Source organism: Balaenoptera acutorostrata, chromosome 19 (genome assembly GCF_949987535.1).
Source record: "Balaenoptera acutorostrata chromosome 19, mBalAcu1.1, whole genome shotgun sequence".
NCBI lineage: Eukaryota > Metazoa > Chordata > Mammalia > Artiodactyla > Balaenopteridae > Balaenoptera > Balaenoptera acutorostrata.
The window spans coordinates 57,184,775-57,211,431 of NC_080082.1; the positions used below are offsets into that span (position 1 = coordinate 57,184,775).

Consider the following 26,657-nt stretch of genomic DNA (forward strand, 5'->3'; position numbering starts at 1 on the left):
TAACGCTTTGTTTTCTATTAAAATCAACAAAATGCAATATATACAGATATCACACAGACCTGGGCCCTGGGAGAGGAGGGTCAGGCCCAGTCAAGCATAGGGAGGAAGGAAGAAGGGGTCAGTTCAGGGCTGGGGAGGGAGCTTCTGGGCCCCATCCCCAGCCATCACTCAATCCTGCCTATGACTACCAGAAAGGGGGGGTGCAGTCAGGCCTACCCCAGCCCCATCCCAAGAGGAGCAGGACTCTACCGAGCTGAGGTCAGGAGTTGGGGGGCAGGGAGGGGGAGGGGGAGGAGGAGAGGAGGAAAAGGAGGGACAGGAGCCGGGTGGGAGCACACACCACAGGCCTCATCCCACTTTCTGGGGGTTTGAGGCCCTCACTCCCTGCTCGTAGGTGACCCGCTGGCTGATGAGGTATTGAGCGGCTTGCGTGGCCGCGGGGCTGCCCGTGATAGTGACCCGCCGGTTCCGCGTGCCTGGCAGGAACTCTCCCTTCTTGGAGATCTGGATGCGGGCGCCTGTCAGCTCCTGGTACTCCACCAACGTCTTGCCCCCCTTGCCCAGGATGGCTCCCACCAGGTTCTCAGGCACCGCAATCTCCACCAGCTCCTTGGCACTCTCAGCCGCCAACTTCTCCGCCGTCAGGAAGCCCCCAGCCGCCCCCGCTGCGGCCGCAGCGGCCACCAGCGGGCCACCCCCTCCGCCCGCCCCGCCGCCCGCTCCGGCCCCGAGGTAGCCGTTGGCGGCCGCGGCCAAGGCGAAGGACCCCAGGGCTCCAGGCGGCGGGGGTGGAGGTGGAGCAGCTCCGCCGGCTGGCCCGGCCCCTGCTTCACCGGCGTAGGATGCCAGGAGATTGGCAGCGGCGGCGGCGGCAGGGTTGGCACCGGCGGCCACGGCGGCCAGGACCCCAGAGGCTGCGGCCGAGTTGAGGCCCAGGCCGAGGGAGTTGGTGTTGTAGCCGTAACTGGCCAGCGTGTTAAGCGCCGTGCTGATGGCCAGCAGGTCGGTGCCCGAGAAGGCGGGCAGGGCGGCAGGAAAGGCTCCCACGCCCGCCAACCCCGCCGGGCCCAGCAGGCCAGAGGCAGCAGCGGCCGAGGCAGCGGCAGCGGCGGGCAGCACATCAGCGGGGCTGGCGTATGGCGAGCCGGTGGGGTTGGAGTTGGCCACAGGGCCAGCCACGTTGGCGTAGCTGATATTCAGGCAGCTGCTGCTCTGGGGATCTTCCTGTACCTTCTGCACGATGGCGCTCACGGCCTTGTGCACCTGCTCCGGTTCGCCGCTGACCGTCACCACGCGCTCCTGCAGGTTGATGCCCTCCGGCTTCTGGGACAGCTGCACCCAAGCACCCGACTGTTCCATCACGGCTTTCACTGTTGCGCCCCCCTTGCCGATGATCAGGCCCGCCGTGCTGTTGGGGACGATCAGCTTGGCCTGTGTGGGGAGCCAGAGGGAGGGTCTTTAGGGGGGTAATCGGAGACTGAAGGGCAACATTAGTCTAAGACTTGCCATCTCAAGTCATTTCCCACCCCGGCTCTCAAATGTCCAAAATCAGGCCCAGCACACCCCCTTGATATGCACCAGTATGATTCTACTGGTTAGAAATATTGAAATATTTCCATATTCATTGGTAAAAAAAAAAGGAGCTGGTACTCCATCTCTCCTTAGTAGCCTCTCAGCCACCCGGTTCCTGGGACCCCTGGGACCTCCCCTCCATCTGGGACCTCCCTTCCATCCGGCACCTAGAAGCTGAATGACTAACCCAGTGGGAGCCCTCCAGGACCCCTCTCCGATCTTGCATTGGTGCCCATGTCCTTCTATATCATTAAGTACTCTGACTCTCAGCCCCAGAAAAGGCATCATTAGTCTCACTTTGCAGATGAGCCACTTGAGGCCTAAGAGGTGAAGGGACTTGCCCCAAGGTCACCCAGACAGCGAAGGAACTGAAATCCAGCCTCGTGGATTCCTGCTCCATTGTGCTTTCCACCTTATGACATGGTCACCTCGCTTAAGCTCTTCATTGTTGTTATGAGCTGAATTGCTGTCCCCTCCCACCCCAATTCACATGGTGAACTCATAACCCCTAATACCTCAGAATATGATTGTATATGGAGACAGAGTCTTTAAAGAGGCATTTAAGGTTAAGTGAGGTCATTAGGGTGGACCCTAATCCAATATGGTTGGTGTCCTTATAAGAAGAGGAGATTAGGACACAGACACACACAGGGGGAGGACCATGTGAAGACAGAGAGGGGGAGCTCCCCGGTGGCCTAGTGGTTAGGATTCCAGGCTTTCACTGCCGTGGCCCAGGTTCAATCGCTGGTCAGGGAACTGAGATCTCGCAAGCTGTGCGGCGCGGGCCCCCCGCCCCGCAAAAAAATGACAGAGAGACAGTGGCTATCTACAAGCCAAGGACAGAGGCCTCAGAAGAAACCAGCACTGCCGATGCCTTGAGTTCAGATTTCTAGCCTCCAGAATTGTGAGAAAATGAGTTTCTGTTGTTTAAGCCACCCAGTTCGTGGTACTTTGTTATGACAGCTCTAGCAATCTACTATAGTTGTCTTATCTGCAAAATGATGATTAAAAAAAGTTTACATCAGAGAAGATGGAGAAAATTGGTCACTTACATATGAGGGTCCCCCTTCTCAGTTGTAGAGCAGCCCATCCTTTGCAGCTACAAATCGGATCTTTTTTTAATAAATTTATTTATTTTTTAGTTTTGGCTGCTTTGGGTCCTCGTCGCTGTGCGCGGGCTTTCTTTTAGTTGCGGCGAGCGGGTGCTACTCTTCGTTGCGGTGCGTGGGCTTCTCATTGCCGTGACTTCTCTTGTTGCGGAGCACAGGCTCTAGGTGTGCGGGCTTCAGTAGCTGTGGCACGTGGGCGCAGTAGTTGTGGCATGCAGACTGTAGAGCGCAGGCTCAGTAGTTGTGGTGCACGAGCTTAGCTGTTCCGTGGTATGTGGGATCTTCCCGGACCAGGGCTCGAACCCATGTCCCCTGCACTGGCAGGTGGATTCTTAACCACTGCGCCACCAGGGAAGCCCCCGTATCAATCCTGATTCCAGTGGAGATATTTCAAAACCAAATGTCTCCTTTCACATCTCCAAGAGCATTTTTACACACAAATTCCTCCTTCTCAATCCTTCTCACGTCCCCTCAGACCTGTGGATTCTACCCTCTGAAGCTTTCATCTCTGCCTCTCCTTTCCACCCCCAAGCGAGACCCTGGGGGTGTTAGGAAAATTGTGGGAGTGGTTTTGGTTGTCTGCAATGACTGGGGGCAGATGCGGGCATTCAGTGGGCAGGGTCAGGGATGTTTGCACCCCGTAATGTGAGTCAGTTCCTCACAATGAAGAACAGTCCCAGGTCCTGTACAACTTTTGAATGTCCCCCTGGACATTCATGTTGGCGAGAAGTCTGCTTATAAATCTCGCAGCCAGAACTGAGCCCCATGATACATGTAAGTACCAAGTATTTTTTTCTTTTGCACGGTTTTAAGATCTACTGAAATTTCCAGGGATGTAACTATTGGTAAATCAAGGGAAGACTGTACTTTATTTTGTTCTAAATTTTACCAAGAGTCGTTCATCATTTTAGAAAACCATGACATCATGCAAGCTATTATATACAGAATGGATAGACAAAAAGGTCCTACTGTATAGCACAGGGAACTATATTCAATATCCTGTCATAAACCATAATGGAAAAGACTATAAAAGGGAATGTATATATATATATGTATAACTGAATCACTTTGCTGTACAGCAGAAATTAACACAACACTGTAAATCAACTATACTTCAATTAAAAAAATGAAAACCATGACCTCCGTAGTAATGCCACCTGTATCATTTAAGTCTCCAATACTACGCTCTGTCTCACTCAGGCCACATTAGGTGTGAGCAGCTGACTATTTCATTATTTATTCTACTGTGGCCCTGGCTGAGTATTTACATATTAAAATTCACCTTATTTTATAACAAATAACCTTCCTTTCATCTCTCCTTTATTTGAAAGTCTTATGGGATATAGAAAATGTACATCCGTACAATGGAATATTATTTGGCAATCAATTTAAATGAATGAAGGATTGATTCATGCTACAACATGGATGAGCCTAGAAAATATTATGCTGCGTGAACGAAGTAAGGCACAACAGACCACATATTGTATAATTCCATTTATATGAATGTTCAGAATAGGCAAATCTATAGAGACAAAGTAGATTAGTGGTGGCTTAGGGCTGGGGTGGGGAGAGCTGGGAGGATTGAGGGGTGCTAGCTAAGGGGATCAAGGTTTCCTTTTGAGGAAATGAAATATTCTAAAATTGATTGCGGTGATGGATGCCGGACTCTGAATATAATAAAGCCATTGAACTGCACACTTTAAATGGGTCAAATGTATTTATGTGAATTGTATCTCAATAAAATTGTTAAAATATAGGGCTTCCCTGGTGGCGCAGTGGTTAGGAATCCGCCTGCCAATGCAGGGGACAACAGGTTCGAGCCCTGGTCCGGGAAGATCCCACATGCCACGGAGCAACTAAGCTCGTGCGCCACAACTACTGAGCCTAAGCTCTAGAGCCCGCGAGCCACAACTACTGAAGCTCACGTGCGTAGAGCCTGTGCTCCCCAATGAGAAGCCCCAGCTCGCCGCAACTAGAGAAAGCCTGCGCAGCAACAAAGACCCAACGCAGCCAAAAATAAATAAATAAAATAAATAAATTTTAAGAAATCTTATAGATGTAGATTTTTTAAAAAATAAATTTATTTATTTATTTATTTTTGTCTGCGTTGGGTCTTCGTTGCTGCGTGGGCTTTCTCTAGTTGCGGCGAGCCAGGGCTACTCTTCCTTGAGGGGCACGGGCTTCTCATTGTGGTGGCTTCTCTTGTTGTGGAGCACAGGCTCTAGGCACGTGGGCTTCAGTAGTTGTAGCACGCGGGCTCAGTAGTTGTGGCTCACGAGCTCTAGAGCGTAGGCTCAGTAGTTGTGGCACACAGCCTTAGTTGCTCCGCGGCATGTGGGATCTTCCCGGACCAGGGATCAAACCCGTGTCCCCTGCATTGGCAGGCGAATTCTTAACCACTGTGCCACCAGGGAAGCCCCAGATATGTTTTTTATTTATACAAACAGACATATTATATATATAATTTCAGAGAGTAAAGTGGGCATAGGAAAATATTTGTAGGAGAAAGGGGACATTGGTTCCCTTCAAACAAGCAAACAGGGCTGAGAACCACTGCTCTGACATGCTCTGTTCCCTGTTGATCTCCCTGACTTCACTCTTCCCTCCCTCTTGCTGACTCCACTGCAGACACACCAGACTCCCTGCTGTTCCTCCAACTTGCCAAGCTCTGCCCAGACTCAGGGACTTTGCACCTGCTGTTCCCTCACCTGGAATGCTTTTCCCCAGAAAAGATGGCTCGCCCCTCTCTTCATTCACTGCACAAATGCACCTCCCCAGAAAGGCCTTCCCTGACCACCTGATTATCAAAGCTTGTCTGTGTTTATTTTACATCTCCAGCATGGATACCTCCAGACTCACAACTGCTAACCTCACATCTCTAGTATGATGTTGAGTGGACACCTCAAACTTAAAATCCAAAATGGAACTCCTCATCTTCCTCCTCAAATGTGTTTCTGCCATGGTGTTCCTCATTTCAGCACATGGAAACGCATCCTTGCAGTACTCAGTCCCAACCCTTAGGAGTCCTTTCTTTCCTTTACACTCAACATCCAATCAGCAATTCTGTTGGCTCTACCTGCAAAAATATATCCTAGACTATGCTAGATTAAAAGAGACTAAGGAGGTATAACAACCAAATGCAACGCATGAACATTGACTGAATCTTTAATAAAAAATACTTTATAGATATAAAAGATATTTTGGGGTAATCTGAATACGGACTTTTTATTAAATATTATGAATTCAGTGTTAATTTTTATAGGTGTGATAATAGTAATATAATAACATAGGAGACTCTCCTTGTTCTTGGGAGGTACACACTGAAGTATTTAGAGGTGAAGAGTCATGAGATCTACAACTTATTTTCAAATAGATCAACAAAAAAACAAACAAAAAACCAACATGTGTGTGTGTGTGTGTGTGTGTGTGTGTGTGTAGAGATAAAACATGTGTTAACAATTGGTGAATCTAAGTGCAGTGTATAGGGAGTTCACTGTAACGTTCTTTAAACATTTTCCAAATAAAAAGTTAAGAGAAATAAAGGCCCCAATACTTCCTTTCCTTTTTCTCTGTCTTTTCTTCATAATACTTTTCACTCTCTGACATCCTATACATTTTATTTATTTACTTATTTTCTGATTCTCCAGGGAAGAATTTAAGATCCGCAAGGGTAGAGATTTGTGTCTGTATTGTTTACTGCTGGGTTCTCGGTGCCTAGAGGAATGCCTGGCACATACTCAGCCAAGAGTGGGTGGATGAATGGATGGATGAAAGAATGGATGATGAAATGCCCAAAGGACCACGCAGGAACGGGGCTGGGCGGAGGCAGCCAGGTGCATCTCACCTGGTGGGGGGGGTGGTCTCTGTGTGTGTGTGATATTCAAATTCAGCCTGATATGAGTTTTATAGATTAACTGGCAATTCTGACTTGTAAAATGTGAAGCGTCCTAGTTTTTTTTTTTTTTTTAATTTTTTTATGTGGGATCTTCCCGGACCAGGGCTCGAACCCGTGTCCCCTGCATTAGCAGGTGGATTCTTAACCACTGCGCCACCAGGGAAGCCCCGTCCTAGTTTTTAAATGTTGGTAACTACTTCAAAACGTCTAAGAACCACTGTGTAGCAGCCAGACTACCAGTTTGCAGTCTGTTGCACACAAATCCCTGACAAGCTGCCCTGGACTCTGGAGGCACCTGCTCAGGTTCAGATCCTGGCTCCGCCGCTGATTCTGGGCAAAGGACCTAATCTTTTGGAAACTCAGTTTTCTCTTCCATAAAATGGGGATATTCATACCTCTTCCATAGGATTACTGTGAGGTCTAATAGAGATCATGCATGAAATGGTGAGCTTGAAATTCAAGCATGGCCACAATTAGCCAGAACTGAGTATGGCTGCCCTTCAGATGACACATAGTGCCTACCTCTGCCAGGTTATACCAGACTACCTCCCCTCAGTCATGTTTCTGCTTGGTCCCCACGGGCATGTCATCACCCATTCATTCAAACAAGCAACATTTGCTGAGCACCTACTATGTGCCAAGCATTGGATGCCATGAGAGCAGGCAATTAATATGTGCCCATAGTGGGTACACATGAAATGGTGGTTGTCATTGTTATCCCAATGGGCGGACCTGGATTTAAATCCCACATCTGTGGTACAGCCACTTTGGAAAACAGTCTGGCGGTTCTTCAAAAAGTTAAACGTAGATTTATCATATGACCTACAAATTCCACCCTAGGTATATACCCAAGAGAACTGAAAACATACATCCGCACATATGTTCATTAGCAGCATTATCCATAATAGCTAAAAAGTAGAAACACCCCAAATTTCTATCAATTGATGAATAGACAAAATGTGGTATATCCATACAGTGAAATATTATTTGGCCATAAAAAGGAATGAAGTTTTGCTATACGCTACAGTATGGATGAATCTTTTTTTTAATTTTTTTTTTTGGCCGCATCACGCGGCTTGTGGGGATCTTAGTTCCCTGACCAGGGACTGAGCCCGTGCCCTCGGCAGTGAAAGCGTGGAGTCCTAACCACTGGACCGCCAGGGAATTCCCAGTACGGATGAATCTTGAAGACATTATGGTAAGGGAAAGAAGCCAGACTCAAAATGCCACAGAAATATCATTCAATCTATATAAACTATTCAGAATAGGGAAATCCATAGACACTAAAAGTAGATTAATGGTGGCAAGGGGCTGGGGCAGAGGCACTGGCGGAATGGAAAATTACTGTTAATGGCTATGGGGCTTTTTTTGGAGTGGTGAAAATGTTTTAGAATTAGATAGTGGTGATCAATGCACAACTTTGTGAATATACTGAAACCACTGAACTACACACTTTAAAATGGTGAACTTTACGGTATGTGAATTATATCTCAATACAGCTGTTATTTTAAAGAAATCATTGGAAAAAAAGAAGTCTGACAAGTCAAGGGGATAGAACAGAAAAATGTACCAAACCAGGCCTAAGGGTAAAGAGGTATTTAGTATGTGATACAGCATTTCAGAGCAATGGGGGAAGGATGGAACCTTTTCATCCAAGGAACTGTGTTCGCCAAGAAATGGTGAAAGCAAATGACTTCACCTCTCTGTGCTTCCGTTTCCTCATCTCTGACATTGACATAACCACAGCTACTCTATACAATTATGGAGAATATTCAATGACTAAAATGATCCCTTAGTGCCTGGCACATGGGAAGCCCTCAGAAAACAGTAGCTGCCTTCGTGATAGGCCCAGATTGCAAGACCACAGCAGCTTACATCTGCACATGCAGTTCTACAGAATCTTAGATGTTAGAACAGTAGACTGTTAGAATAATACATGTCTAGAATCTTGGAATCTCAGAGCCATAGAATTGTAGGTGTCTTAGAGCCAGAGAGACCTCAGAGACCATCTGCCTCAGAAGTTTGCAAGTCTGGAGATTTAAAAATAATAATAACAACAACAACAATAACAGCAGCAGCCGTTAACAGTGCTTACCATGTGCCAGGCACTTTTCTAAATACTTTCATATAGTAACTTACGTAAGTTTAGCAACAACCCTACAAGGTAGGTACTGTTATTATCACACTTTATAGATTGGAAAACGGAGGCACAGAGAGGTTAAGTAACTTGCTTAAGGTCACACAGATAGTGACCAGTAGAGCCAGGATCTGATCCCAGGCCAGAGTCCACGTTCAGATCCCCACGCCTTCTCCCCAGAAACTCTGATTCAGTGGCTCTAGGCCACGACTCAGGAATCTGTGTTTTTAAGCTACCCAGATGACTCAGATACCAGTCAGGGCTGAGAATCACCGGTCTAGCCCAGAGGTGGCAAACTGGTGATGGTCAGCCCATAGCCAGCCCACAGCCACACAGTGTTTTAAAAACTGAGCCAACATTGAAAAATCAGTTGATTTAAAATATTTTTGACTTCTCTGGAAAAATGGGGAAGATGCGGTAATACTCTGTCCCCATTCCCAAATGGCAAGAATCAAGTGAAGCTGAATAGCAGCTGCCCCCTTTAGGGATGGCATGATATCTCTATGTTGAGTCCGCAGTCCTCAATCCTTCATGTTCCCTTTCTGAATCCTGGAGGCATTTCAATTTATAAGCCCTGGTTTGGCCCAGCTTCCCCACTGAAAAGAAAGGGAAACTGAGGCATACAGAAGGGAAAAAGACACAGAGCAACACAGCAAGTCCAAGGCAGAAAGGGAATAGACCTGCCTCCTGACTCAAAAATCCCATAGTAACGACAACGGCGAACATTGTTTGAGAACTTTCTATGCATTAGGCATAGAATGTTAATGACCACTAGCCACCACCCTTAAGTAGGTACCATAATAAATCTCATTTTACATGGAGAAATCAAGTCACCTGCTCAAGGTCACACAGGTAAGAAGTATCAGAGGAAAATTCAACTCAACATCTGATTCCAGAGCCTGAGCCTTCAGCCATTTTCTCTCTCATTCTTTGGAGCCCCGGAGTAATAAGGCAGAGGAAAAAGTCCTGGTTCTGTAACCTTTCGACTCCGCTATTTCACAGTTCCTGTGGCTTAGGTGGTGGAGAGGCAGGCTCGGGTACAGATGGTGCTGACCCCATTTTCCCTGCAACATGTACAAACTCTTGATGAACCCTGAGCCCCTAGTGGCCACGACCAAGGCGGAGGGAAGAGGCAATATCCTCGCCTTCCTGTAAACTGTGGGTAAGCTGTGGCCTGCTGGTGGAAAGGGATTTGGGAGAGGCCTGGCAGGGCGCGAGGAGCAGAGCTGCTTCAGCACCAAGGACAGCAGCCGCGCTCCAAGCCCCAAGCCCGCAGTCTTTGGGGGGAACGCTCCGCTCCGAAGCATTCTTCCAGAGCTTTCTGCCCACTGTTTCCCCACGAGCTCAGAGAAACTCAGACCCGTGGTCTCCCCCACCTCAGGGCAAAAAGAATTCCAGGGAATTCCAGCTCCCTTTTACCGAGGCCCTCTCTCTTGTCTTTGCTTTTAGGCAGACGTTAAGGAACCCTCACAAGTGGCCTGTCCGCCTGCCCGGGTCATCTCGCCCCTGTGCATCGTGTGCACATGTATACGGGAGCGGAGAAGGGGAGAGAAAACGGGGAGTTTACTGCAGCCAACCCCGTGCTCTCTTCCTCCTCGGCCCTCTACGCAGTCAGGACCGTGCTGCCAGGGGCTTTGCAGCAAGCCCACCTGCCTGGTGTGCATGGTGGTCTTGGCAACGGGAGAGGCCCAGGAAGCGATTGGTCAGCTCCTTGCCACTCCCCTACACCACGGCTTCCCGGTAACTGAGGCAACAGAGAGGCTCTGCCCTCCTCCTTCCATCCCTCCTTGAGAGGGCTGTGTAGGAGAGGGACCCGCCCCCGCCCAATGAAACACCTTTTCCCCAAAATGGTGGCTAGTCCTATTCAGTAATTAATAGAGAGAGGGAGTACCTGAGGCTGTTTCTAAAATTTTCTGCCTATGGATGGGGGTGTCACTGAGGTTACTTCCGGTGAGAACAGGAAGTGGGAAGCAGGTGGTTTTGAGAGACAATGGGAAGATGTGGAAGAGAGAAGAGGATCTGGAGAATCCTAGGAAGGAGGAATAAGTAAGGGGGTCTGGGCCAGATTCTCCCAGACCTTCACTCTCTTTCTGAATCAAATCACTCTAAGAGGTCTGGAGTCCTTAGGCTGACTCTCTAACGATAATACTAACCACTACCATGTATCTGACTGGTAAATGTTTTATAGCCATTATCCCATTGAGCCCCCATCGCAATCCAGTGACGTGGAAGAAGTGTTTTCTCTCAAACCCCACCAGCTTTACAGAAACTCAGCCTCTGCCCCTGCTAACCTGCTTGGCTCTGTCAGGATTCATTGTGGTTTGGGGTTGAAGGATATTGACCACCTCGGGCTTGGTCATCGCTTGTGGGATTTCTCGGACCTTCTCGGCAATAAAGCTGTGCACAGCATTCAAGGCCTCTGCCGTGCCCTGTACCAGGCATACTCGCTCTGTGGTTCCTGTTGAGCAAAGAAGAGAGAGGGCACACTCATCAGACAGGAAGGGGAGCATTCTTGAGAAACAGGCCCCACTTAATGGAAGGAGAAGACTGAGGTCCAGAGAGTGGACCTCACTGGCCCCAGGTCACTTGGTAAGCCTGGGCAAGCTGGTATGGGCTGCCAGACCATGATGGGTAGCTGGGAGAATGAGTGGAATCCCTGTTTTATTATCTGCACTTCCTCTCCCTCCCTTAAAACAACCCCAGAGGATGGAAGAATGATGCTTAAGTACTTTGCTATGCCCACAGCAGCCCTGGGCAAGGGAGACAGGGCTCAGCTGCCTCTTCCCAGTCCTTGCTGGCTCTCTCGGTTGCTTTGGCAACCATTCACTCACTCCCCCCTCCCCACCTTCTAGAAGCCGAGAGCTCAGGCCTGCAATGGTTGCCACAGTAACTGGAACCCCCTTATCGGTGTGGCTGGCCGGGTCCTCAGCCCACCCCCAGGGGGACTAGGGATGAGGCCCCGTTGCCATGGCAACCCCTGAAAGCCTGCAGCGACGGCCTCTGGGCTTTTGGAGAGGATGGGGAAGGGCTGGGGGATGGGGGAGACAGCAGAGAGGCCTGAGTGCCTGCCTGGACCCACCAGATGGAGGGCTGAGGGGTGGGGGAGGGCAAGGCTGTGGAGAGGGGAGAGCAGAGTGGGGCAAAGGCAACTCATGGAAGAGTGGAGACAGGGGGATGGAGAAAGCAGGGTGAGGTGGGTGCCTTTGCTGGCGATTCTCCAGATATTGGCTGTGGTTCTGACCTGGGCATCCTTACTATTTGTATGTGTGTATTGGGGGTGGGCAGCAGGGAGAAGAGACACTAATTCTGGGTGATGCTGGGATACATGTATATGGGAGAGAGACTCTGGGTAACACTGACTGACCAGTGTGAGTACATCTGTGAGGCTGTCTGGGTGAGTGGTGTGTGTGTGCATGTGTATACTCGGGCAGGACTGGCTCAATTATCTTTATGTGTGTGTGTGTGTGTGTGTGTGTGTGTGTGTGTGTGTAAAAGAAAGAGCAGGAGAGACACAGATATAAACAGACTGTGTGACACAGTGATTCCAGTAAAGACGTTTGTGTGTACTCTTGTGTGGGGGGAAAGACTTTGGGTGTCGCTGTGCCGTTCAAGGTTATGTACACTATTTGTGAGACTGAGCTGGGTGTGCCCGAGGGTTTGAGAGTAGAAACAAAGAATCCCAGGAAGTGGCACTGAGGCTGTATGATGAATGTATAGCACTTGGAGATTGTATGACTCTGTGTGTGTGTGTGTGTGTGTGTGTGTAAAGGAAAGAGATATCCAGACACCCCTAGGTGTTCAAAAGACTACTTGGATGAGTGGTATGTGGAATGCACGTATATGTGTAAGGGTGCGTGTACAGGAAACAGGCAAGACTCTGTGACTGATGTGTGTGAACATGAGGAAGAGAAAGAGACCAACAGGCAGCCCCAGGGGTCAGTATGTAAGACTGTTTGGAGGACTGATGTATTTGTGTGTGTGTCTGAGTGTCTGAATTACAGCCAGACAAAGAAGACTCCACCAAGCCTGGCCTGGGTGAAGCTGTGAGTGCCCGGCTGATTTGGACAGATTAGGTGTGTGGGGTGTGTGTGTGTGTCTCTTCCTGGGTGGGACTCTGTCTGCAGGGCCAGTAAACTCCCTGGGTCTGGAAAAGGTCCTGAGTGTGCGCCAGGCTCCGTGTGCCTGTGTGTCTGGGACACGTGGGGGTGAGTGTCCGGCGTCCTGTGGGCATTCCAGTGTGGCACGCTAGTGTTACCACCCTGACCCCTTGCTTGCCATCCCTCAGCCTGGCAAGCGAGTCTCGCCATGTGTCTGAGTGTCACTGTCTTGGGTCACTGGTATAGACGACATCCCCCATCTCCTTTGGGCCGCTGTTCCTCACTTACTCCCCTCCACCCCAGAACAATGGCTTGGTCTGAGCCAAGCGTGAGTCAGCGTGCAGGCTGCCTCCGTCTGGGTGTAAATAGGAAAGGGTGTGGGTCAGGGTGGGAACTGGGGGGTGGGGTGGCCCCAGGGAGAGCCTGACTGAAGTGGCCCAGCTCTCCATCTCTGGGAGGCTTCCTTCCAGCTCAGGGAGTCTGTGATCTCACAGACTTGTAGTTCTTCACCAGGGTCCGCAGGGGCTTCGGGAGACTCAGTTAAACCCTGAAAGAATATCTAATAATAACAGCTGGTGCTTACATAACACCAATCACCAGGCATCATTCTAAGCACTTTATATGTATTTGTTCACTTTAATACATGAGGCAGGCAATATTATTATTCTTGATTTGCTGCTAAGGACACTAAGGCACAGAGGTCTGGGATTTGTCCAAGTTCACTCAGCCAGTAGTGAAAGATCAGGGTTTTGAACCCAGGTGTCTGGCTTCAGAGTCTGGGCTTTTAACCACTGAGCCACCCTGGGCTAAATTTGGGGTGGGTGGAGAGTGTGTGTGTGTGGTGGGGAGAGGCATACAATGATGGCAATTCTGCTTTTGTATTTTTGATGGTAAAAAAGAATATGTATGAATTTATTAAGTAGTCACTTAAGATTTTGCACTTGGCTGCAGAGATGTTATAAATCACTAAAAAAATTTAAAAAGCGTATGTGTCCGATTTTCTTCTGGGGCTAGGGTCCAGGGCTTCAGGCAGCTCCTCAAAATCAGGAGGAGTTTCAGAATCACTAGAATGTCTGGTGAGCTACACGGAAGACTGTGTGGCTTTGGGCAGGTACCTGCCTCCTCTGGGTCTAAGTTTCTCCATGGATGACCTGGAGGGATTGAATCTGGGGCTTGGGGTTTCCGTATCAAGGAGGGGACACCCTTTGGGTGTTCTACCCCTCCCTTTGGATAAAAGCCAGGTAGGTTTTTGTTTCATGGAGTAGACACATCTGTGTGTGTGTGTGTGTGTGTGTGTGTGTGTGTGACAGAACCAACTAGGCCCAGAGGACCCTTTCAATTTCTCTATTATCAGTTTTCACCTGTCCTTTCACCAGCCACACTGAACAAACTAACCCCCACTTCCCAGGCTTTGAACATGCTCTTTCATCTCCCTGAAGCACCCTTCACTGCTCCTTACCTAGCTCACTCTTATTATTCTGGCCTCCTCCTCCAGGAAGCCCTTCCTGATCTCCTCAGGCTGGGTCGGGTGCCCTGTCTGGGGCTCCCTCCATCCTCTGGGTTTCCCTGTCCCAGCCCTGACCACTCTAGGTCATCAATGGTGTTCGGTTTATCCCCCTTACTGGGATGTGAGATCCGGGAGGGCTAGGCTGGGGTGTCACAGTCACTGCTTATGTCCCCATCCCGGTCCAGTCCGGTGCTGGCATAGAGAAGATGCTCAGAGAATATATGTTGAATGAATGAATGAAAGGTATCAGCCAGGAGCAGAGGAACACATGCTTGAGCAGTAGCATCTCCATTTCTTATGTTCCTGTGGGTCCTGGGAAGTCCTAGGGACAAGACCAGGATGTAGGGAGCTGTGCCCTGCATCTCTGAGCCAGGAGCCAGCATATGCTGTATGATCTGGAAGTTCCAATTCGGGGGTGGGGAGCAGGGCTGGCTGCACATCCAGGGGCTGGGGAGAGACGCTGGCTCACGCTGCTTGTTTGAACAGTGTTTGGCCCAGGAGAGAGGCAATGACTGTCCCATCCTCTGGGGTTCTAGGCTGCCTGGCCAGTGGGATGTGTCACTGAGTTGAGAGGGAATGACATGCGTTATGTCACAGAATGTGATCCAGGGGCAAGGAACCAAGTGTCCTTGGATGAAAGTCCCAAGCAGAGGTCTCATCCGTATCTTGTGGGCTAGAGGAGTGAGGGGGAAACTGGGCCAGGGAGGAAGAGAAAAGGGGGTTGTGCCAGGTTCCCTGGACTGTTCTCTAAACCTCTTGCCAAAGCTGCTTAGTGAGATGGGAGGCAGGGGGGTGGAGGGAGGAGAGAGAGAGAGAAAGAGAGACACACAGAGAAAGAGAGAGAGAGAGAGAGAGAGAGAGAGAATATGAATTTGTCCTGACCCTCAGCTCCAGCTCTGGTGTTTGACCTAAAAAATCCAAGGGGATTAAGGATGCACTAGAACCGGCACTGGACCAGAGATGCAGTTCAGGGGGCCTTCCCTGGATTCCTAGATGTCAAAACTCAGGCATAGGTCTTGGGAGGGATATATGAAGGGGTGAGAAATATTGAGGGAGATTACAGAGAGTGGAGGGGCCTGGAAAAATTTATGATTGAAGGAAGGGCGATAGAGCTGGAGGAGAGGCAGAAAAGGGGCTGATTTTGGAGAGAGGGGAAGAAAAAAAACACGAGGGAGCTGAGACTTAGGAGAAAAAGAGAAATGTAAAGGGAGAGATGGGCAAGCAGGGGCAGAAAGAAATAAGGGGCAATGCCGGCAAAGAATGACCCCATTGAGGGGCGCTACCAACTACTGGTTGAATGGGTGACTGAACAGAGAGAGTGGGGAGAGGAAGAGAGAGAAATATGTGAGAATAAGAGAGGTGGGGGAAAAGGAAAAGATGGGGAGAGAGATGGGAAGACAGAAAGGGAAGGGAAGAGGAGGGGAGGAAGAGGAAAAAGCCAAGACACACAGACTGGCTGGGAGGCTAAGAGAACAGAGATGGGGGATGTCCAGACGGAACCAGAGAGACAGAGCAGAAAGCAGAGCAGGAGGAGACAGAGAGAAGCCGATGGGAATGGAGCCTAAGGGAACAAGAGATGGGAAAGTCAGAAACAGAATGAGAGACACATAAAGAATGACACAGATGGAAAACCAGTGCGACTCAGATTGGGGCAAGATGGGGTGACAGAGGAATCCAAAGGGAAAGAGTGAGGGTCTATGTAACATGCATGGCTGGCCCCCCAAGCCCTGAGGGACACCCTAACGCCTGCCTCCTTGGCCCCCCACCCCAGCTCCTCCAACTGACCCAAAGGGGCAGGTGTGTGGGAAGGGGCACATCTGCCAGCACATCATGCAAATGAGCTCATGAATATGCAGCAGCCCTATTGTCTTGCCCTGCCCCCACCCCCATCTGCTCAGGCCTGGCCCCTGGGGCCGAGGGCAGCTCTGTCCCCTTAGGGGGAGGGGAGGCCCCCTACCACTCTCACTGCCCCTAGGGCAGCGCTTCCCCCTCCTAGAGGGCCCAGGTGGGAGGGATGGGAGGCCAGAGGAAGAGGGCTGGGCTGGGGCTCACCCGGATAGAAGTCTTTGGACTTGGAGAGCTTGATGGTAGCTCCCGTCTCCTTCTGCAGCTGCACGATGGTCTGCCCGCCCTTGCCAATGATGGAGCCCGCCGCGTAGCTGGGGATCAGCACCTTCAGGAAGTATTCGCCTTCCTCTGCAGGGGCACACAGAGGGGAGGGGAGTCAGGGGAGAGGGGTCTTCACCTTTGGACGGTACCTCCAGGGAGGCACTGGCATGGGCTGGGCTAGGAAACCACTGGGATCACAGTAGTAACACAGAGGAGCAATGACCAAGAGAATAGCAGTAGGAAAATAAAACACGTCATGATCTTCATTCGCTCATTTATTCATTCATTCCACAAATAATTCCTGAGCACCTGCTACGTGCTTGGCGCCGTTCTAGTGAAACAGCCATGAAGAAAACAGACAAAGCTCCCTGATTTCGCAAATAAGGCAAATAAGGCCAAAAGAGTTTTGGTGATTCAGCCAAGAGCTCACAGAGCTACACTCTTCTAGAGGGGGGAGACAGACAGTGTGTTTTACGTTGTCGGGTGGTGGTAAGTACTAAAAAAACAAAAAGAGGCAGGAAAGAGGAAGGGGAGTGTAGGTGCTGCATTGTCAGATCCGATGGCCAGGAAAGCCTTCCCCAAGAATGCGGCATTCTTTGTTCATCAAACATTTCTATAGCACCTAATATGCGCTAGACTCTGTTCCAAGTAATTTACAAATACGAGTTTTTTTCATTTTCACACTGATGCTATGAGGGAGGTACTTTAAAAAAAAACCCATTCTACAGATAAGTAAACAAAGGTGAAGAAATTGCTCCCGTTCACATAGCTAGTAGGTGGCAGGGCTGAGATCTGAACCCCACCTGGCTCCAGAGTCCATACTCTGAACCATTATGATACACTGTTTCCGGGCTGTGGAGGAGGGAACAGAACTATGGGGCTATGTGAAAGAAGAGCAAGTGCAAAGGCCCTGGGATGGGGTTATGCCTGCGTTGTTTGAGTGAGAGAGAGGTGGCCAGTGTTGCTGGGGCTGAGTGAGAGAGGAGGAGAGTCAGAGGAAATGAGGGCTGAGAGGGTTGGAGATAGTGGTGGAGTGTTCAGGCTTGTGGACCAAGGTGGTTTTTATTCCAAGTGAGATGAGAGCTACGGGAAGGCTCTGAGCAGAGGAGGGATGTGATCTGTCTTAGATTTTAAGAAGATCCCTCTGATGCCCATGAGGTGAGCAGACTGTGACAAGCATGGGTGGAAGAGCAAGAGGCAACTGCAATGGTCCAGGCAGGAAGTGATGGTGGTTTGACTGGTGGAAGCAGCGAAGCGGGAGGGGAGAGGAGGGCTGAACTCTGGAGAGGTTCTAACACTCACTGCTGACCCGGTGCTCTGCTGAGTGCTTTGCCAGCTTGATCTCATCCATTCCTCACAACCGCCCACTGAGGTGGGTAGAATGAGCTCCATTTTTACATAAGGAGAAACTTAGGCACAGAGCGGCACAGAGCTGTGAAGGTACCGGCCCAAGGGCACCAAGACAGTTGCTGGGTTGAGATTCAAATGCAACTCTGATTCATTTTTCGCCCACCCATGCTTAACACTTTCCCCTGCTGGTGGCTAAAGACCAATGTGCTCCAGGACAGACTCAAAGACCTAGAGGTGGTGAAGTGGCACCAGGGACCCTTTATGGGGCTTTGGTCATTCTTTGTTATGGACCAGTTTTCTTGGTCACGTGTAAAGCCCTTTGTTAATGCAGTCTCAAGGCAAGTGCCTAACCTTTCCCACCTTCTAACCAAACTGTCGCCCCCAGGGTAGACATTCGGGAACTTTCTGAGTCTAAGTTACTTTGTGATTTGGCCCCGTCCACATTTCCAGCCGCACACCCTCATCTTCCTCCAGGTGCACTAGACACATTTTCCTTTTTGTTCCTCAAACTTCCCTCCTCCCTCCTACCTCAGGGCCTTTGCACATTCTCTTTGCCTGGAACTCCCCTCCCTCAGTGAATTACTCTTGTCCTTCAGGTGCCCCCTCAAATGTCCCTTCTTGGAGGCTTTCCTGGAACCCTGAGGAGGGGAAGGATCCCTCTGTCTCATGCCTTCGGAACGATGTACCACAGTCATCCAGTGTGGGCCACGTCACTGAAGCTTGCCCTTGTGTCCATGGACTCATGCAGCGCCCAGCGCTTGGTAGGCATGCAATAAACACTGGGAAAAGGAAGGGACGAGCCAGGCCATTTTGCTTCCAAAGCTTAAGGTCTTAGGCCATTATCCCCCACTGGTTTTTCAACTTTTTCTTTTAAGCAAAGGAAAGCTATTTTCAATGTCTCCCGTGAAACTCCAACATCCAGAGCAGATAAAAGAGAAACTGCTCTGTTGAATGTGGGGGCAGGGTGGGACTTCCCTGGCGGTCCAGTGGTTAAGACTCTGCGCTTCCACTGCAGGGGCTGCGGGTTTGATCCCTGGTGGGGGAACTAAGATCCCGCATGCCGCACCGTGCGGCCAAAAATTTTAAAATTTAAAATAAAAGTGGGGGCAGGACTGGGGGTCTGGGAGTCATGCCCATCTCCACCTGGTCCCTTAAGATTGAAAGTTCTGGGTTCCCTGATGTGTGAAGATGGAGGTATGAGGGCTGGATGTGGCTTTGCAGGCATGGGGAGGGGTCCAGAATTAAGGGGTTTCCTTTAGCCCAAGGCAATCCTCTTAAACTTGCCTAATCAGACCACTAAGCCTATTAGGTAATTAGCCCCCCAGGGTGCCTTTCCATCAATCATCCTGACACCCTCCCCCCCCCAAATTACTTCCTTCCCTGGGCTCACAGAGGTGGCCCCTTGCCAGCCCTGCCCCTCAACCTGACACAGAGATGGGGGGCCAGTTCTCCATCTTTGGAAGGTTCAGAAAGATGGGAAGGTGTTCTCACTAGAACTCTGTCCTCTTTCCTTCTTTGATTTCATTCCCCATCTTTTCTCCAGCCAGAGCCACTTCCCCAGCTTCCCTCTTGAAGATGGAAGGTAATCGTCTGCTCGGAAGAAAACTGGGGACGCCCCCCACTCCCCTCCTTCACACTTCCTCAGGTTTTGTCTGAGAATCTCCGAATGAAATGGCAGAAACAGCCCTAGACTGAGTACAACTTTTGCCACTGATGGGTTGTGTGGCCTTGGGCGAGTCTCCTCACCTCTTTGGGCCTCTGTTTTCTCATCTGTAAAATGGGGACAGGAGAACGCTAGTTCCTGGAGTTATTATCATTAATGAAATGCTAAACTGTAAAGTACTTAGGAGGGTCTCGGTCACACAGACCACTTGAGAAATGTCAGATATCATCATCATCGTTATTAATATTACCTATTTCTTGAACACAGGTAAAGTTCTTATCACAGTGTCTGGTACACAGTAAGTGCTCTATGTCAGAGAGACTTACTGGAAAATGGGGAAATGAGCCTCCAAGGTTTGGGGTTTTGTTAGGAAATAGGAGGAGGGGAGACCCCACTTCCTTCATCACCTTTCCCCAGGCTTCTCCCCGCTTTTTGGAGGAGGAATGTCTTCTCACTGATAGAAACGAGGCTCTGCTTCCACTCACCCTCCCAGCATCTCTGTAACTCTCTTCCTGAATTTGGCCCTTGTTGTATCCCCCTGTACTATTATTTCTTTGCTTCTTCTCTCCCTCTTCCCTCCCTCGTTCCAACAAATCCTTCCTGAGCATCTGCTACGTGCCAGGCCTTGTTTTAGATCCTGGGGACATAGCAGGGAACAAGACAGACAGTCCATGCCCTTTAAGTCCACTCCCTCTTAAAATGTAAATGCATCTATTTAAAGAGGACATTTAAAAAATCATTGCTAATAGTCCGAGTTTGAAGGGCTGGTTATATTTTTTCCTCCCAAAGCACACTGATATAAACTAAAAATGATCCTCCAAAAAATTTGTCCGTGGACAAACTTGTGGGCGCTTGGCAGTCCTTATATCAGACTAGTGGAAGTTTGGAGGCCCCTCCTCAGAGGCCAGGGTCCTACAGAGAGTGACCAGCTGAGACCTCTCGCCTGTAGAAGCTCAGAACTCTAAGCCCCAGGAGTCCCCATGGCAGCCCACAGTCTGCTCTGCTCTTCTTCAGAATCTTCTGCATCTCCCACCGTGGGAAGCCCACCTCCTCCAGGAAGAAGCCAGGCCTTTATCTGCCAGCCTGCCTTGTAGCAAAGGGCAGACACGTGACCTCAGCTAAACCCGGAGTCCCCAGACCTCATACATCCCACCCTGTTTGAAAAACCAAGGCTCTGCCTGTGAAAAAGTACTTTCTTCTACCAAAGCAAAATCTAGATGCCAGAACTTTCCACCCACCCACCCTTCCCTTCGCTTTTCCTTTGGGGTCCAGGCAGCTCCCTCCACACAGGACAGCAAATGAAGATGCCAACTTCAGCGCTCCTGGTTCCCCTCTGCTGCGATTTCAATATTTCCACCTTGGGATCTAGCTGCCTTCCCACTTTCTAGTCATTCTGAGTCTCTGGTCTTCCCTTCCCTTTTGTGTCCAACCTCCTCAGGAATGCGTATAAAGGTTTCCAAAAAGTAACCAATACTCCCCTACCTCCATAAATAATGTTAACCTACCCAGAAGATTTGGGGTGCTATGGGAAGAGTGGCACTTTATACTGAGAGTTGATCCCGAAAGGTGGCTTGGATCCGGGAGAGGGGGCAGAATTGGATGCGGCAGAGGTGTTGTTTTGGTGACAGTATATTTCGGGGGGAACCAAAGTTGGAGTGTTGCACTCATGGTACCTGCTCTTGTCTGGGGGTCGGGGGGTGGAAGTATCGGTGTGTCCTGTGGAGGTATGAGGAGGCTGGGGTGGGATGTTGATATTGTCGTTGGGAGTGCGTGAGGATGTCGCTGGCGGAAGACAAGATGGCAGGGGTGTGGTTGGGAGTGGGATCCCTGAGGAGGGATGGGATGTTGGGTGGGTGACATCTTTCTGTGAATGACGGTGCTGCCTGTCTATGTGAGAAATGTAATACAACTGTCTTTGAGTTGTGACATTGCCTCCAAGTGAGAGACAGGTGGATGGGGTATGATTTCCTTGGGGCGAATCACCATTGGATGGTAAATCAGGAATGTGACATTCTCCGTAGCAATAATAATGATGATGATAATAATAGTAATAATAATAGCTATTGTTTATTGAGTGCTTACTATCTGCCAGGCCTGATGCCGTGTGCTTCACGTACAATCTCACTGAACCCACACAACAGCCTGGAGAGGTGGAGGTGCATCTTAACAGTTCCCATTTTCCAGATGAGGACACTGGGGCTCAGAGCAGTGAAAGAACTCACCCGAGGGTCCCACACCAAGCACATGACAGCGATGAGATGAACCCTGGAAGCTCTCATTCTAGGGCTCTTAACCTTGGTGATACTGACTTTGTGTTAACCATCGAGGATCTTGGGAGCAAGGCCTGGCTGGTGTAAGCTACATTTGGGGTGTGCAGTGTGTGTGTGCGGTGGGGAGTTGCTGTTTCTGTGTACATGGGGCTGACAGAGGTGGGAATACAGTCAGGAGTATGGGGGCCATTCTAGTAGCACCTGAAGAGTTATCGTCTGTGGGGATTCCCTGGCGGTCCAGTGGTTAGGACTGGACGCTTTCACTGGTCAGGGAACTGAGATCCCGCAAGCCACACGGCGTGGCCAAAGAAAGAAAAAAGAGTTATCATCTGTACTCAAGGGAGACACTCTTTGTTACCGTGCCACCAGACTGGGATTATTTGTTTCTCCAGTGAGTTCCCAACTGGAGCTTCCATCCAACCTCTTCATTCAAGCCCTCCTGTCCTTAGCGCCTCATCTCCTTCCCAACCGTGTCTGCCTGCCAGTCACAATGCCCAGAAGCCAGTTGCAACAGCCACCGTCTCCTCTATCAGCCCCTAGGCTGGCACCATGGGTAGGAGTTCAATCTGCCCAGGCTGGCACGACTTGCTGTGACACCCTAGAAAGTCCCTTACCCCTCTGAGCCTTGGTTTGCTTGCCTGAAACTGGGGTTCACTATAGAGTCTACCCATCCAATGGAGCCAGCCTCCTGAGTTCAAATCCTGGCTCTGCCTCTTATTAGCTGACTGACCTTGGGCAAGTAAATTAACCTCTCTGTGCCTCAGTGTGTCACCTATAAGATGGGTAACATAATCAGACTGTAAGGATTATTAAATGATTGGTCCGTGCCCAGTGTTTTCCCTAATACTTTTGGTGCACTGTGGAACCATAACTGTCAGCCATTGTTATAATTTATTATTATTATTTATTTATTATTAGTAGTATCACATCATAGAAAGTAGGGAGAATTAAATGAAATATTGCATGTAAGGCAGTAAGCAAGAATACTGGTAGCTGCTGTCATCTGTAACTATTGTTATTTCCCCATTTGGCAGATGGTGACGCTGAAGCCCAGAAAAGGCGTGAGGTTGACCCAGTGTCCCACAGACATGAAAATATTATTGGAAGGAGCCGTCAATTTTGAGACGAAAGTCCTGGACGGTTGCCCAGCTCTGGCCCTGAGGGTTTCTGCAAATGGAGGACTGTCCTTTCGCATCTCTGGGCCTCAGTTTCCCCTGGGAAGAGTCTGGAGGAGAGGGTCCCTAAGGGCTCACCCTAGTTTCCCCACAGCTGAAGGCGGCAGGATGCACAGTGGCCGAGCACATGAGCTCTGGAACCAGGCAGCCCAGGGCTGGAGAGATCCCAGCTTCCCCACTTATGAGCTGTGTGAGTCCGGGCTAGTGGCTTCATTTCGCTAAGCCTCAGTTTTCCTCATCTGAAAAAGCAGCTCAAATCATCTCCCCGGAGGGTTGTACTGGGACATTAACCCGTATCTCAGAGCCTGACTCGTAGTAGGTGCCAAGCACCTGGACCTGACCGTCCTGGCAGCGTCACAGTTAGGTGGTGCTGCTCTGCTCTGCTCTGCTCTGCGTGCTCAGATTTTGAGCATCTCAGCCCCTTTAAGAGAAGGATGAGACCTCCTCCCCTCCCCCCCAGCAGGGGTGGGGCTGGACCTCCAGGCTGGGTTCAGGGACCGCCTGGGTACCCGACCCTTCCTGGGACTGGGAATGGCAGTGAGGCAGGAAGGAGGCAAGGATGTGGCAGGGACACATTCATGTGTGGGCTGGGGGCGGGGGAGCAGGAAGAAGGACAGGAAACTCCCTCCCACCCCTCCCCCAACTTCCCTTTCCTCCAATTTCTGCTGGACACCCTCACAGGCAGCCAGGGGTTCCCCCATTTCCTATCGCACCTGGCCAGGGGTGGCAGGGGGCTGGGATGGGAGGAAGAGACTCGGCTCCTGTTCATCCAAGGAGAGGAGGTGGGAGGTCCCCACCCCACCCACTACAATGCCTGATAGAGTGGGAAGAGTGCGCTCTGGCCGAGGCCATCCCTTTCCCATCCGGAGGAAAAGGCCAGAGGAAGCGGAGATTTTGGCCAAGGTGACCGCTGGGAGGGGCTTGTCTGCTCTGGGGTCTCCCTCGTTCCAGGGAGCTAACGGTCTGGGCTCTGAGTCCCCTGACAAACCCTACCTCAAGGGTAGACATACATCTAGAGTTCCCAGCTTGGCTTTTATTCTCTGGTACACATACCTCTTCACACACACACAGTGAGGGTCCCTCTTGTCTGACACACACACCCCTTCTGTGTTGTCAAACATGCAGCCATCACACAAACACACACACACACTCCCTTGTCATACACACACAGAATCATCCCCACACCAACCATTTCACACGCAGCCCCCTGTTACACATATACACACACTTGGGTGTCACACACACACCTTCCCTTTTCCCACCCCTTGGGTGTCACATGCACACGTTCCTGCTCCCTGTCACATGGGCCCCCATCCTTCCCTTTCCTTGTTACACACCCTCGTGAATTTCACCACAGAGCCCCAGTCTCTCCCCTGTCATACACCCACCTTCCCTTGTTGCACACACCCCCTCTGATGTCACCGTTGCACACCTCCGTGTGTCACACCCAGCCACAGCCTCTCTGGAGTCACGCCCACACTCTTTTCTTGTCATATACCCTCACCAGCTTCTCCTGGTCCCACCCCACCCGGGACACGCCTGTGTCACACACACTGAACTGCCATCCTCTGATCCACACAGCCTCTCATGGCTCACACCCAGAGCCGGCCCATTCGGCAGCCCACACACACCCCCTTGCATGTCACACACACCCTCACTCATGTGTCACACTGTGCCACAGTCCCCTCTGGAGTGACATGCACGCACTTGTCACATATACCCCTATGAGGGTCTCAAACACGGAGCCCAGCCCCTCTCATCTCTTACACACACACACACACACACACACCCTCCTTTCTGTCATATCCATGATCCCTAATGTCACACATCCAGGCCTTACAGGGCTCACACGCACACACGAACACACACACACACCTGTCCCAGCCACACATTCTCTCACTGAGCTTTACACACCCACCCTTTCCTCCATGTCACCCAACACACCCACCTAGCTTGTCCCCACGCAAAATCCCGCCCATGGCCCACACATGCCTCCCTCCGGGACAACCCTTGCTCAGGACATCCCCAGGGAGGGAGGCTGGGAAGCTCCGGGTCCACAGGCCTCCTCAGCTCCTTCCCCTCCCCCCGCCAGGACACGCCAGCCCGGGAACACCCCTGCCCCGAAAGGGTCACATCACACACCCCTCAAGGACACAGAGACACCCGCTCGGAGGCACCCACGCCCCCCATCCTTTGCGCGCCCCCAAGGACACTTACCACCCCCTCCCCCCCAAGCCCTCTCAACGCAGACAAAGCTCCCAGCCCAGGGCCGCGGCGAGAGGGAGAAGGGGTCCTGTTCCCTCCCCAACTCCCCTCTCCGTTCCCCAGTCTAGGGAGGGGCGCCCTTCCCCTCCCCAGAGCCCTTGCACCTGCCATTTGGGGGGGGAGGAGGCTAGAGAAAGGCGCGGCCCCCTGCCCGCTCCCCCCCCCCCGGAGCCGCAGCCCTTTCTCACCTCCCGTGTTGCTGCGCTTGGTGCAGACCACCTCGGGGGGCGTTTCGAGGGGCCTCTTGCGGGAATCCGGGGCCTCGGGCTCCATGGGGGGGGCCTGGGGCGGCGGCTGCTGCTGCTGCGGCGGCTGCGGCGGCGGCGGCGGCGGCTGCTGTGGCGGCGGCGACGGCTGCTGGGGAGGCTGGGGTTGCGGCGGCGGCGGCGGCGGGGGCGGCGGCGGCTGCGGGGCCGCGGAGGCCGTGAAGAGGCCGTGCACCGCGCCGGCGGCCATCATCCTCATGGTGGGGGGGGCGGGGGACGGGGGAGAGGGAGGGGGAGGGAAGGGGATGTGGGAGGGGGAGGGGGCGGTGGCGGAGGGATGGGGGAGGGGGAACCCCGGAGAGGGGAGGAGGGAGGGAGCTGCTTCTGGGGGGCTGACAGAGCCTGGAGAGCGGATGTGAGCGGGACGGGAAGGAAAAGGGGGTCTCGGATAGGGCCCAGAGCGAACTGAGGGGTGGGGTCTCTCTCAAGATTACGGAGGCCGGGGACTGGCCGCGCCACTGGGGGGGACGGGACCCCCTTCTTTGCTCCCCGGGGCAGAGGGCCTAGCCCCCCAGACCCTGCCCGGGGCGGGGGGCCGGAGGAACGGGGGCGGAGATGGGAGGCGGAGGCGGCCGCTAGTGGGGACCCGGGGGGCGGCGAGCGCGGGCGGCAGCGGTGGCTGGGCTGGCGGTGGCTGCTGGCCCGAGCATCTTCTTCCCGGAGGCTCCCACAGCGGCCTGGCCCCTCCCACCCGCGCAAGGTCACGCCCATGCAGGTCAGGGCCACGCCCTTCGACGCCCCATTGGCCTGTCCTTGAATCCTGGACCACGCCCCCTGAGTTGACCACGCCCCTGCCCGCAGCTACGAGAAGGACCAGGCTACCCCAGGCTGCAGTAAGGACCCTGGGCTCCTCCACACCTTCCCCACCCCTCGCCTGTAATGAGCGTTTATTGAACAAGTACTTACCATGTGCCAAGTCCGCTTCTAAGTAAGCACTTCACAAACATTATCACATTTAATTCCTAGAGCAACCGACTCTGTGAGGTACTCCCGTTACCCCCGTTTTACAGATGAGGAAACTGAGCCTCAGCCACTTGACATCACTGGGTTGCTAAAAGAAATCCCACTTCACATGTCTCCCACCCCCGACAGCTGGGAAATTGCTCCTCAAATCTTTCATCTATCCCTTGAAGAATCGACACAGAGTTACTGCAAGGGCTTAGGGGATTGAGTTCAATGAACACCTGACTTACAAAATGTAGTGCTTGAGCCTAGCACCCAACTGACACTCAATTCAGTCAA

The 26,657-nt window shown here is 51.5% G+C and overlaps 1 protein-coding gene across 1 annotated transcript; it reads right to left on the bottom strand.

Moving 5' to 3' along the window:
• On the bottom strand, window positions 1–25,501 carry NOVA2 (NOVA alternative splicing regulator 2). The gene is made up of 4 exons (XM_057535090.1): window positions 25,338–25,501; window positions 16,370–16,513; window positions 11,005–11,171; window positions 1–1,431 (listed from the first exon to the last, which is right to left on the bottom strand). The coding sequence occupies exons 1-4, from the start codon at window positions 25,420–25,422 to the stop codon at window positions 349–351; spliced, it is 1,479 nt and encodes a 492-aa protein (XP_057391073.1). The 5' UTR covers window positions 25,423–25,501; the 3' UTR covers window positions 1–348.
• Window positions 25,502–26,657: the final 1,156 nt, after the last annotated feature.

What these genes read in the sequence shown, in the direction of transcription:
- NOVA2 (XM_057535090.1), bottom strand. Translation starts at nt 25,422, where the DNA reads ATGGAGCCCGAGGCCCCGGATTCCCGCAAGAGGCCCCTCGAAACGCCC. An exon ending in CAAGCGCAGCAACACGGGAG is followed by an intron (nt 16,514 to 25,337) that starts GTGAGAAAGGGC and finishes GTGCCCCTGCAG; the next exon opens with AGGAAGGCGAATACTTCCTG. An exon ending in GTCCAAAGACTTCTATCCGG is followed by an intron (nt 11,172 to 16,369) that starts GTGAGCCCCAGC and finishes TTTGCTCAACAG; the next exon opens with GAACCACAGAGCGAGTATGC.